Here is a 12,084-nt window from a genome sequence, read left to right as displayed (position 1 = left end):
GTTCAAAATGCTTGCTGACAGTAAAATTGCTTCTGTTAACATCCAAAAGAGATCACCAATATCCCATACTTGATAAGCTTTCTATTGGAAGGATCTACTCTTTGCAAAAATCATTTCTTAATTAAATTGTGATACTTCTATGTCACGGTCAGCAGCCATCATGATGAAAAATCCATGAATACATAGGAAGTGCCTGGTTATTTTGTTGTCAATTTCAGATACTTTTTTTATTTTTTTATTTTTATCTGACTCTGCTGTTATTACATTGTTCATGCTAACACTTCACTGTTTTTCAATGCATAGTTGGGAAAACTTGAACGAGACACCTGCCAATAGGGGGTGGGGGCTGAAGATAAGATCAAGGTGTGTTGTGTGTGAAGCATCTCAATTGCTAAATCTCTATCAATTTGAGCACGCGCATTAGAAAAATGGGAGGTGATTGATTGAGTGGTTCTTTGAAAAAGAAATTCTCAATTCTCTGCTTGCTAGAAAATAGCAGGCAAAGGGTGTAAACTCAACTCTCCTGCACAGCGTTGAACGTTAGCTGATAGGAAAATGACAGAAAGTAGATAGGAAAATTTTAGACCATTGTACATATATGTGAATGCCACCTACACCTACACCTACACCTACACCTACACCTCTCTCTGCAGTTGCAGAATCTTTTTAGATCTAACATGCTACGTACTTTTTTCTCCACTCATATGATTACCCTGTTTCTATTTGTCTTGTTTCTGGACTGTAATTGAATAGGTCTGTTCACACCTGACACACCGATGCTCCAGCTTAGGCGCAAATAGAAACCCACAAATGTCTCCAATGAGATGTCAATGTCATATGAAAGTATACATCTAGGAAGCGAATTCTTCCTATTGGCTAACACCCCCCATTAACAGATGAAAACTTAAAAGGCAATTATTTTGGCATCCTAAAGAGATTCATAGCTTATCATCTAGGCAGCACCGAAACTGGATTTTTCGAAAAAAGCTGTCCAGATTCTAGATTGGTGAATGTTATGTTTTATAGCATAAAGCAGACGATTTGTCAGCCAGCTTCCTTTCCTTTCCTTTCCTTTGCATCATCATCCATAGTTTGGCCAATGATTTCTTGAGCATCTTGCAGTGCTGACGACTCCGCATCAGCAGCAAACAATATCATTTTAACTATTATGAAGAATACTAAGAACAATTAAAACGCTATTATACATAGGAAATATCTTACGGGGGAGGGGCTCTCCAACTCACAGAGTCTTGACAAACATCTACATCTCTCAGCTTTGCCAAATAGAAATCTCTTTCTTTTTCCAACGAGTCCACAGATAGCTTAAGATCCAGTGATCTGAGTTGCAAGCACGCATCACAACTTCGCTGCATTAATATTACAAAATGTCTTTTATATGGTAGTTTGATATTTTACAGTGCTTGCTTTCCTTACATTGTGTTTTATTATCTATACTATTATATAAACAAAATACTAGATTCTTGTGTTATGAAATTCTAATTAATAAATTACTTTCCTAAAATAATATCTTTTATGTATTTTTCTTAAAAGTAAAAATTAATTATTATATGAACAAAATTTAAACACATAACCTCTAAATAACAATTAATTTTTAAAATAATTTCACTACACTAAGACTCGTTTTTTTGTTGGGTTGCTTATAAAAAAGTTTAAACCTTAATTACAAAAAAAAAAGGTTATTATAATCCCTGATCAACAGGCTAATGACTTTGTGTGCTTCTTTGGCAATATTATTATTTTAAATAAAAAAGAAATAAGGAAGGGGTCCACAAATTTTTTTATCAAGAATATAGTGAGTGTTCCATTAAGAAAAAGTATATAAAGTAGGAGTGGGGATCAATGGGCCTCAAAAATATGGGCTGGGGCTCAAACCTGATTCGTGAGCTTCCATCTTTGGGCTTGGCCCAATTTCCTATCCCGTGGTTACCTGTTAGGGTTTAGGGTTCATACACAACTATATACACGTTCTGCTTCTTCTCCGGACGCTGCAGATTCGTTTCAAAGAGAGAGAGAGAGAGAGAGAGTGAGAGAGCGAGAGCCATGGTGCACGTCTCCTTCTACAGGAACTGTAAGATCCACTGATTCTCTGATCCATTCTTCGCATCGTTCTAAGAATCAATCTATATAAGAACGAGAACATGTATAGACGCGTATCCGTAGCTATGTAAAGTGTCATGTTTGTTTTTCTTTATTGCAAATTTGCTTTTGCCCCTCGATTAGGAGCTTGATCTGCTTGACTAGTGCTCCTAGAAATGTGGTTCTCCATTCAATCACTTGTGACGTTGTACTGTTTCGCTTTTTTATGCCTTTGTTGTTTGCCGAGAGACCCACCTTGTTAATGTTAGATGATAAAGTGGCGAGATTGAGTTTTCTGAACTTGGCGCGTTTACTTGTTTTTTCTTTATTAAAAATATTGAACTGAGACTGATAATTTATTGGACTTTAATTTCCTGATACGTTTTTTATTTTGCTAATGCTGTTATTCGTCGTCGACTATACGCAGTACGACCGTTGTTTCGTTTATGATGAACAAGAGAGAGAAAATAAAGAAAATAATGGATATTTATGCTTCCCTGATTGTTAACCTACTGGAAACTCCCTCAGCTGGGTTGTAGCCTTTTACGAAAATTTTATGCTTTGTGAGCCTGGATGAAATTAATGGCCAAATATAACTGGGTATGATAATGTTCTTATCTTAACACCAAGATAAGGATCGCTACAGAGAATCTATAATGTCTGTTGTGCTTGCAAGAGTGATAAATTGTTGTATTTCTGATCTGTACCCATAATTTTGAACAATCTTAGATGGGAAGACCTTTAAGAAGCCTCGTCGTCCCTACGAGAAGGAGCGGTTGGATGCTGAGCTGAAGCTCGTGGGTGAGTATGGGCTTCGGTGCAAGAGGGAGCTTTGGAGGGTTCAGTATGCTCTGAGCCGCATTCGTAATGCAGCAAGGATGCTTCTTACCCTTGATGAAAAAAATCCCCGCCGGATCTTTGAAGGTGAAGCTCTTCTACGAAGAATGAACCGTCATGGACTTTTGGATGAGAGTCAGAATAAGCTCGATTATGTCTTGGCCTTGACTGTGGAGAACTTCCTTGAGCGCCGCCTCCAAACACTTGTGTTCAAGACGGGTATGGCAAAGTCCATTCACCATGCCAGGGTCCTCATCAGACAGAGGCATATCAGGTAAATTTCAGATACCTTACGGATGCGAGGCTTAAAAATTCAAAGTATTGGAGTGGGGGGATGTTAAAAAACAAATAATTTGAAGGTAGGTTGATTTGCATGGTTCTCGACTTTTTTTCTCTTTTTTTTTTTTTTTTTTTTTGAGGGGGGGGGGGGGGGGGGTGGTTTGGGGGGATTAATCCAAGTAGTTAGTAACTTGTCTGCTATTGATTTGAATTGCTGAGCTTGTTGACAGAGGTAGAAAAGAAAGAACAAGGCATGTTATTTTTGCTACTAGAATGTATGGTTATAGGTAAATCTAAGTGGACTAAACACTATTTTTTTGTTGTCCTGAATGTTTTCTATGTGCTCTATTTCGAAGACTTACCACACTTAGATACAGGACTTGAGGTAAAACTTGCAGTTACTCCAGTAGTAATAGTATATAATGTGTTAGGGACTGCAATGTGTTCCTAAAAGGCATGGAATGCTTTTGAAAGCATGGATCATTCCTTGATTTAAATTTTGAACAATCTTCCAGCCTCCAGGCACTAGGACTTATTTGATTCCTCAATAGTCTTCCATACCCTGATTGGATGATTTCCTACCATTTGTGATTGGCTTAAAACCGTGCTAGTAGTCTTTTAAGGGCTCCCAGTCCAGTCTATAGTTGATTGAGATATCTGCTTGGGCATGCAGGGGCTAAATTAGTTATTAGGCGCCTCTTTTATGGTTGCCAGATTCAAGAGGAACATAATTTATTCCTCCTAAGCTTATCTGATCTGAATGTTTCCTATCAGTGTTTGTTCACTGACATAACAATGCACAAAACCTAATCCCACTAATGTAACGTGCGGTCTGCTGACCAGTGTTAATTATCTGAAGATAGAAAATTAACTTCCTCCTCGGGGGCTTTTTCTCATCTCCAACGCCAAAAAGTCCTAGGGAGAAAGTGCTGAAAGTGTAAAAGAGTTATTTCAGCTCATCCATGAATTATCATATAGCAAAAGGTAACATTTACTTACATGGGGAATTTGCGATCATGGAAGTTGATCAAACCTGGCCCAATATATTGCACTTTGTGCCCATTCAGGAGTTGTCGGCTTAGGATTGTTATGACATTCAATCATTCACAAACATTTGCTGCTGGTATATCCTGTTTCAAAGGACCACCTATTTTCAAATTATTTTACTTTCCTAGCTTCCAAGTTTGGGGCATCTCTATATTTTCTTTTAATGCTCTGCATGTTTTACAATATTGGGAATTCCTTATTCTGGGCAGGGTTGGAAGGCAGGTGGTGAACATCCCATCTTTCATGGTAAGAGTGGACTCTCAGAAGCACATTGATTTCTCACTCACGAGTCCTCTGGGCGGCGGGCGCCCTGGTAGGGTAAAGAGAAGGAACCAGAAGGCAGCTGCCAAAAAGGCTGCAGGGGGAGATGGAGACGAAGAGGAGGAAGAATGAGGCGGGCTGACAATGGTGGTAATAATAGGGTTTGTCTGTTGCCATCCTATTTTGGTATAATTTAGTTAATTCAGTTTTGGCCTTTTGATTTGATGGGAGACTTGGTGGTACTGGTATTTGGAAAGCATGTTTTTGATTGCATTTTGCTATCTGGATAATAGTTGATTCAACAAATTTAATGAATTTCTTTGTCTTTTTGGTGAGGAAGGATATATTGTGTATCTGAATTGTTTTCCTCTTGGCACCACCCAGGACAATGGACATTTCCAAGGAAAAGTGAACCAAACAAACTAAGGGAAAGTGCCAAATTTTGAATGAAAGGGTGTCCTTGTGAGGACAAAACTAATACCTTGGGATATATATATATATATATATATGCCTTGTGTGTCATGGCCGTATTCTTTGACGCTTACATATTATGTGTATTTACTTGTTAAAACAATGGATTGCAAGAGTAATATTAAATACCTCAGATAATGCGACCATTATAACATCTCAAGAATTCAAACATTGAATAAGCAATAATTTGTTAGCTTTATTCCACACATGATCATAAATACCCAAAATACCCATTTTAAGTTAAAATCAAACAAATGAAAATGCTATTTAAACAATTAAATTTGATATTTTGTATATCATCACAAAAATCAAAAAGCTTTAATGTCCAATGAGCAGTTCTTGAAGTTCCATTTTCCAAATAGCATTTCCCATTAATTAAATATAAAAATATATTAGTGGTGTAATTAAAATGAATGCAAAAAATAGATTTATTTATTTTGTTAGAAACTTTCCAAAGTCCAGCTCAAGTTAAAAGACTAAAATATCCTAAATTCGACGCGCCAAACGGCAAGCATCGGTCAAGGCATTAGAATTTAGAAACCAAATGGATCGAATGAATGAATAATAAATAAGCAAACCCTACTCTTAAATTTCTTTGGTAACCCAAATCAACTCCACAACCTCCAACGCCAAGAAATCGAATCCAAGAGATGATGGATTCCATCAACTTCCTCAAAGGCTACGGCAAAGTGAATCCGGTCGAAGATCACAAATCGCCGCCGGCCAATCCCACTCCCACTCCAAGCCCCAGTCCCCTCAGGAAGCCTGTGATCGCCGCCCTCTCTCTGATCACCGTTTTAACGATCATCCTCGTCGCCTTCATCGGAGCTCTCGCGTACGATTCCCTCACCGAATCACCCGAATCCGAGTCCACCGAGTCCGTCTGCTCGGTGACTCAGTTTCCCCATTCCTGCTTCGCCTCCATCTCCGCCCTCGACGCCGAGCCCGACCCGGACCCAGAAATCATCTTCAACCTCTCCCTCCGGGTCGCCGCGAACGAGCTCCGGAACCTCTCCTCGCTGCCCAAGATTTTGATCTCCAAGTCCAACGACCCGAAGACCGAGTCGGCGCTGAGGGACTGCGTGGAACTGTTCGGCGATGCGCTGAGTGAGCTCAGCAAGTCAGCGGCGGCGATGCAGGTGGGCGGCGGCGAGAGGATGCTGACGGCGGCGAAGATCGGGGACTTGAAGACGTGGATCAGCGCGGCGATGAGCGATCAGGAGACGTGCTTGGATGGGCTGGAGGAGATGGGATCGACGGCTGTGAATGAGGTGAGGGCGAAGGTGCAGAGATCGCGAGAGTACATGAGCAACAGCTTGGCAATCCTCTCTAACATGGACGCCCTTCTGGCCAAGTTCAAGCTCACCATACGCTGATTGATTGATCGATCGATCGATTAAAGCTTCCATTTTTAATTTACATATATTATTATGGCGTTAATTTGTATCCGTCGCTTCTGTCTTTTCATAATTTGCATCCATCTATTATTATCGTATCGTATTTTACTTCCTTTCTCTCTTTGCTCCCATCTCTCCAGCCTTCACCCTTTTCGGTCCATTGGGATTATTTGTGATAAATAGCATGTTCACAAATTATAAAAAAATTATTAAATTTTAATTTAATATATAATTTTATAATCATCATGTTAATAAAATATTAATATTTTAATATAAAATTTAATGACCTTTTTAAATTTTAGTATAAAATTAAGTACTTTTTTTATATTTTTATTCAAAATTCAATAATCATATTTAGCTATTCACCTTATTAGTCATTTTAATATTTTATTAATTTTTTTAATGATAATTATAGAATAACATATTAAATTAAAGTTAAGTGATTTTTATATTTTAATATAAAATTTAATAATTATTTATGATATTTAATTAAATTTAAAATAACATACTAAATTTTGTTAGGGTTGTTTATTGATCTAGACGAGACTTTACTAGCTCTAGATTAGACTAATCAAGATTGAAATTTTTAAGATTTCTAAACTAAAAATCAAACTAAACCAATTCAATTTTAATCGGTTTTAAAATAACATACTAAATTTTGTTAGGATTGTTCATTGATCTAGACGAGAGTTTACTAACCCTTGATTAGATTAATCGAGATTGAAATGTTTTAAGATTTTTAAACTAAAAATCAAACTAAACCAATTCAATTTTAATCATTTTTAAAATAACATACTAAATTTTGTTAGGGTTGTTCATTGATCTAGACGAGACTTTACTAGCCCTAGATTAGACTAATCGAGATTGAAATTTTTAAGATTTTTAAACTAAAAATCAATTCAATTTTAATCGGTTTTAAGTATTTTTTATTTTTCTATATAAAAATATATACATATATATTCAAATAATATTATTTGTTTTCAACCAATTTGCAATCTTAGATTAGTCCCAAGACCGGACCGAAAACTGGTTGGAGTAAAAATGTGAACTAAAGAACCAAAATTTGAACACTCATAGTGACCATTAAACTTATGGGGGGTTTCTTTCTTTTGAGGTATATAATAATAATAATAATAATAATAATAATAATGAGGGGGAGGAGGAGAATGCATGAAAACACACTCTAATAAGGGACAACATTAACTTTTAACAATTTTATAAAAATTCAAATAAAAAAAAAAATAATGTACATTCCATAAGTTCCACTATTTTCTCATTCCAATTCTAAGTGATTTGGAACTGCCCAGGTCCTGGGAACCCTTGTCCTCCACATGGACAATCATTGTGCACAGGCAACGTATTATTCATTCTCTATAGAGCAAATGAGATAGTAACTGCGAAAGGATTGAATATAAAGCCCAGTTCACTAACCGACATGACTACGCACAAGGTTGGTTGAAATATATTTCAAGTTTCACCATCACATTACATAAGCAAAAGAAAAAACAAAGAGTGGATAATATAGAATAAGTACTTAAACAAAAAAAGGCAAAGAAAAACTTAACAAGAGACACTTGAGAATGATACGAGTTCTTGTGTGTACATGGATAAATAAAGATAACTGACGAGCTAAAATTTATATAGGCGTCCCCACAACAACATGTGCAAGTTCTTATGGAATAGTGCAGGTGCAACAATTAATAGGACAAAGCTGGAAGGCTCGGCAGTTTTAGTGGTGAAGATGTGAGCATCACATGAGTATTAAAAGCTTACTTTCAGTGTAAAGGAGCATGACTAGATAACCCATCAGCAATACAAGTGGGAAGGATAAAGAAATGCTGGCATGCTCATGAATCATCCTTCTGTCCTCACTTGAAAAGTAGAGCTTATCATGTTCATGGCAAGGCCACAACCCTAGTTTACTCATAAAATAACAACAGCATGCTGCTTTTCATGACTGACCTGAGCCAATTTCAAGCTCTAAGAAGTTCCCTTCCCCAGTCCCCCCCTACTCAGAAAAAGTTTCAAATTACCACTCTAAGCCATATATGATGCAGCAGAACAGAAAGGAGGAGAAGCAGTGGACTGAATCGATCGACATCTGCTTCTTGAATGATATATGTTTACCACATAGACTTGACGATGATTCAGTGGCATGTTAGGAAATGATCCTTAATAAGGACTAGACTGCCAAGTTTCATTCTTCTAAGTAATAAGAAAGCAGCCGAGATCACAAAGCTGTTGAAACAATGTCAGGCGTTTTGAGAAAGCATTTGCAAATATTCATAACCACCTAAAAATGAACAGGGCATTCACTTATTAGTCTGATTTGTCTTATATGATGGCACCCTTTAGTGATGAACTGTCAGGCCGATTCGAAATGGGTGAAGATGCAGTAATATAACATGTACAACTGGAAACATACAGACCTCTAGACCTTCTTCAAGGAAATATTTGAAGCAAACGATTAAAATCTGAATTTTCCCCGTAAAGGAAGGTATAGACTAGCAGCTATCCAGAATCCCGCCTCCTCCAGGAAGAAAGGCCATAAAAGCCAATTTGGACAGGAACTCCCACTCCAACTGTTGACACCATCAGCAACCCATCACAGCACAATTGTAGACAAAACTTCCCGAGTGTTTGCTGCCAAGTAAGTTCCATTGTGGAGGGTGTTCATCTGGAACCCAAGCATTAACTTCTATTGTCCCTCCTCCTACAGCTCTAGGTCCACCAATGACAATGAGCTGGTCCCCACATCCCCTAAATGCTAGTCCCCATCCATCCATGGAGGATACTTGTTCAGGTAAGCTACCCACTGTAACCCAAAGATTTCTCCTCTTGTCATACCTTCTCAGTTCCTTTTCTGCATGATTCGCTGCATATAGCTCATTTTTCACCACCGCAAGCAGGGGAGGTGCCTTGGATGTAGCAGCTGTCCCAGTTGCATCAGCATCTCCGCTGAATGGAGGGAACATATCTGGAATCTCATGCCATGTCCTCGTCTTCAGATCATACACTTCCCCACATGTAAGCAAATTTGGATTGCCTACACCAATTCCCCCCATAACAAAAAATTTCCCATCCATGAACACTGCAGAACACAGTTTCCTTGGTCTATTCATGCTTGGAAGGGTCATCCACGTGCCCGTATCTGAGTTATAAAGCTCCACTGACCTCAATATATTGCCCCTTGGGTCACAACCTCCTGCAACAATTGCAATATTCCCAAGACTTGCAGAGCCAAACAAGCATCTTGGTTCATTCATTCCTGCACCCAATGTCCACGAGTTTGTTAATATGCTATATTTATAAACAACAGGGGACATGATCTCCTTTCCAAAAACAAGCAGTTCGGTACCAACAGCCAACGATTCCTTGTCAGAACACCTGAAGCACTCATTTGAAGTCATCCTAGGCAAATGCATCCATCGAAGGCGAATTGGATCGAAGGCCTCCCATTCAAGAAGTTCGCAAGAAATATAAACCCAATGTTCAATAATACCAAATTTCTGCCTCAGCTTATACAGCTCACCACTCCGAATTAGAGAACGGAAGCTTTGATTCAATGAGGCAATTGAACCGTAATCCGATCTAGAACAGCGGAGCAGACAATTAATAGAGATATCTCGACCAATTTGGTGAATAAGTGAACTTGAATCTGATTGTTCGCCACGATCACGCTTATTATCCGATTGGTCTCCGTTGTTATGTCGATTACAAGATTTATAGGCGGACTTACCGCTACCATGACAACCCTCCGCTGTTTCCTTTGTCTTGATGACATCAGGCTTGGATGACTTTTTCAGTGGCATGCCCTCCCTATCCCCCAACAAACCACGCTTACCATTTGCTAGTTCAATCACCTGGAATGCATTGTAAACCCACACACTCTCATGCTCGCAGCAACTTGGTAGTTCCCGGGAAACGAGATAAGACGGACCCTCCAACATGGTGCCAGATTTTGCCAGAAAGATCAATGCAAGGGTTCGATCCTATTACAAATTAAACCAAACCAATCATTCAATAGAAAACTTCCGGTAATCTTATCTAGGAAAAAGATCAGTCAAAAAAAAAAAAAAAACCCGAAAAAAAAGGTGAACTTTATAGTACCAAAAACATCGCCGGAAGAATAAATTGCAAAAAAAGGGGCAAATCAAACACGCGAAGTGAACCAACCAAATACTGAAGCACTAAATTCAAGAGAAGAACCAAATTTAATCAAGCAAATTTCACACATACACGAACATGCGTAAATGCTTGAGCTTGAGTGCCCTAGAATTACCAAATCGACAACAGACCAAAATAGAGGCGTAAAATTAAAATTAACTACAGAAAAACAGCGAACAGAACGATCTGTTTCCAATAATCATCAAACTCAAAGCTGTAATAACAATTCGGAAACAGGAGGAAACAGGTCCCCGAACCAGTCAAAGGGAAATCTGAATTGGAATTGGACACGAAATGGAAACGAACAAAAAGAGTGAGATCACTTACAGAGGGTACAGTGAAGAGGGAGACTTGCACGAATCGGGTGTCTCGCTTTACACTCGCAATCGCATTCTCGATCTCCCTCTCTCTCTGGAATTGCATATCACGGTGTTAATTGGCGGAGGGGTTTACAGTTATATATACGCGTACGTTTGTGCGCATATGTTCGTGGGCGATGATACAGTGGGCCGCGGCCGACAGTCCGACACGATGCGGCCGCAGCCACGTCGGCATAGTGCCTGTTGAGCTGATCTGTTTCGCGATCCGGGCGTGAGGTTCGTACACTCGCGCCGCAGCTTAGCATTTCTCTGCCGTTATGAATCGGAAATAACGGAAAGAAGGTGATGTGGTGGGCCCGGAACTGCTCCGAGATGCCGTTGAGGAGTGGTGGGGCCTCCCGGACGGAATGGTAGCGGCTGTTAGTACACGTGTGGGCTCGCACGCAATAGTTGTCCTACTCCTATTCTGTCTTTTCCTAATCCTTTTCCTATTATTTTTATAAAAAAATAAATTACACTCACAATGTCTAAAGTGGCTATTTAAACACTTAAATTTCATATTTTAAATACTATCTATATTAATATAATATAAAGTATAAAATATTAATGTTGAGTGTTAAATTTAAATGTCTAAATATAAGACATTATTAATTTATTATTTTTAATTTTAACTTTTCACTTAATTAGTCAGTTAACTTTTCAAAATTAGCCACGATACTCTCTTAAACAACTAAAATCTATGGATTTTGTAGCTAAATTTAAAAAAATCATGTATTGATTTGATAAATTTTAAAATTTAAAGGATGTTCAATTAAGTGAGAGTTCAAATGATATTATTGTACCTTAAAACAAAATTAAGGAAGTTACACTAGTCAAAATTTAATAATTTGTCAATCTCTTTATTTCTCTAATTTGACGATGGCTAAATCATACGATGAACAATCGACAAATAATTGGATTCCAATTATTTTGACATATTGAAGGAGATAGAAAATATAAGGGTATTTTTGCTATATTAAAATTTTTAACAAACGTAAGAGTAAGCAGAAATTGTAGCTAGAGATGTAAAGTCAAAAGAAATATGTATTATTTCTCATATATCAAAGATATCTTTATGTTTTGCTCAAATTTAAAGAGCAAAAAATATAATTTACCCACAAATATATATATATAGTCCAAATCTATACTTTTGACCCTGTACTTTCATA

The 12,084-nt window shown here is 37.9% G+C and overlaps 4 protein-coding genes across 11 annotated transcripts in view; 3 read left to right on the top strand and 1 right to left on the bottom strand.

The window, feature by feature from the left end:
* The window catches only part of LOC127790399 (PH, RCC1 and FYVE domains-containing protein 1-like), a 31,975-nt gene extending 31,081 nt beyond the window's left edge, over nucleotides 1–894 (top strand). For all 7 annotated transcript variants that reach the window (XM_052319904.1, XM_052319907.1, XM_052319903.1 and 4 more), the window contains one exon: nucleotides 304–894. The gene's annotated coding sequence lies outside the window, so the exon portion shown is untranslated. The remainder of the gene's footprint in view (nucleotides 1–303) is intronic.
* Nucleotides 895–1,930: 1,036 nt separating this feature from the next.
* On the top strand, nucleotides 1,931–4,860 carry LOC127790631 (40S ribosomal protein S9-2-like). Its single transcript, XM_052320211.1, has 3 exons — nucleotides 1,931–2,089; nucleotides 2,827–3,208; nucleotides 4,470–4,860. The coding sequence occupies exons 1-3, from the start codon at nucleotides 2,062–2,064 to the stop codon at nucleotides 4,651–4,653; spliced, it is 594 nt and encodes a 197-aa protein (XP_052176171.1). The 5' UTR covers nucleotides 1,931–2,061; the 3' UTR covers nucleotides 4,654–4,860.
* Nucleotides 4,861–5,550: 690 nt separating this feature from the next.
* LOC127790630 (pectinesterase 1) lies at nucleotides 5,551–6,506 on the top strand. Its single transcript, XM_052320210.1, has one exon. The coding sequence runs from the start codon at nucleotides 5,643–5,645 to the stop codon at nucleotides 6,366–6,368; it is 726 nt and encodes a 241-aa protein (XP_052176170.1). The 5' UTR covers nucleotides 5,551–5,642; the 3' UTR covers nucleotides 6,369–6,506.
* A 1,438-nt stretch (nucleotides 6,507–7,944) lies between these two features.
* On the bottom strand, nucleotides 7,945–11,029 carry LOC127790783 (F-box/kelch-repeat protein At1g74510). 2 transcript variants are annotated; one of them, XM_052320459.1, is made up of 2 exons: nucleotides 10,884–11,029; nucleotides 7,945–10,381 (listed from the first exon to the last, which is right to left on the bottom strand). In XM_052320459.1, exons 1-2 carry the CDS (start codon nucleotides 10,977–10,979, stop codon nucleotides 8,984–8,986), a joined length of 1,494 nt encoding a protein of 497 aa, XP_052176419.1. In that variant the 5' UTR covers nucleotides 10,980–11,029; the 3' UTR covers nucleotides 7,945–8,983. The 2 variants fall into 2 exon arrangements, with proteins under 2 accessions (XP_052176419.1, XP_052176421.1); XM_052320461.1 differs by lacking the exon at nucleotides 10,884–11,029 and adding an exon at nucleotides 10,629–10,861.
* Between the last annotated feature and the right edge of the window lie 1,055 nt (nucleotides 11,030–12,084).

This window comes from Diospyros lotus, chromosome 14 (genome assembly GCF_014633365.1).
Source record: "Diospyros lotus cultivar Yz01 chromosome 14, ASM1463336v1, whole genome shotgun sequence".
NCBI lineage: Eukaryota > Viridiplantae > Streptophyta > Magnoliopsida > Ericales > Ebenaceae > Diospyros > Diospyros lotus.
This window is presented reverse-complemented; position numbering and strand designations above follow the sequence as displayed.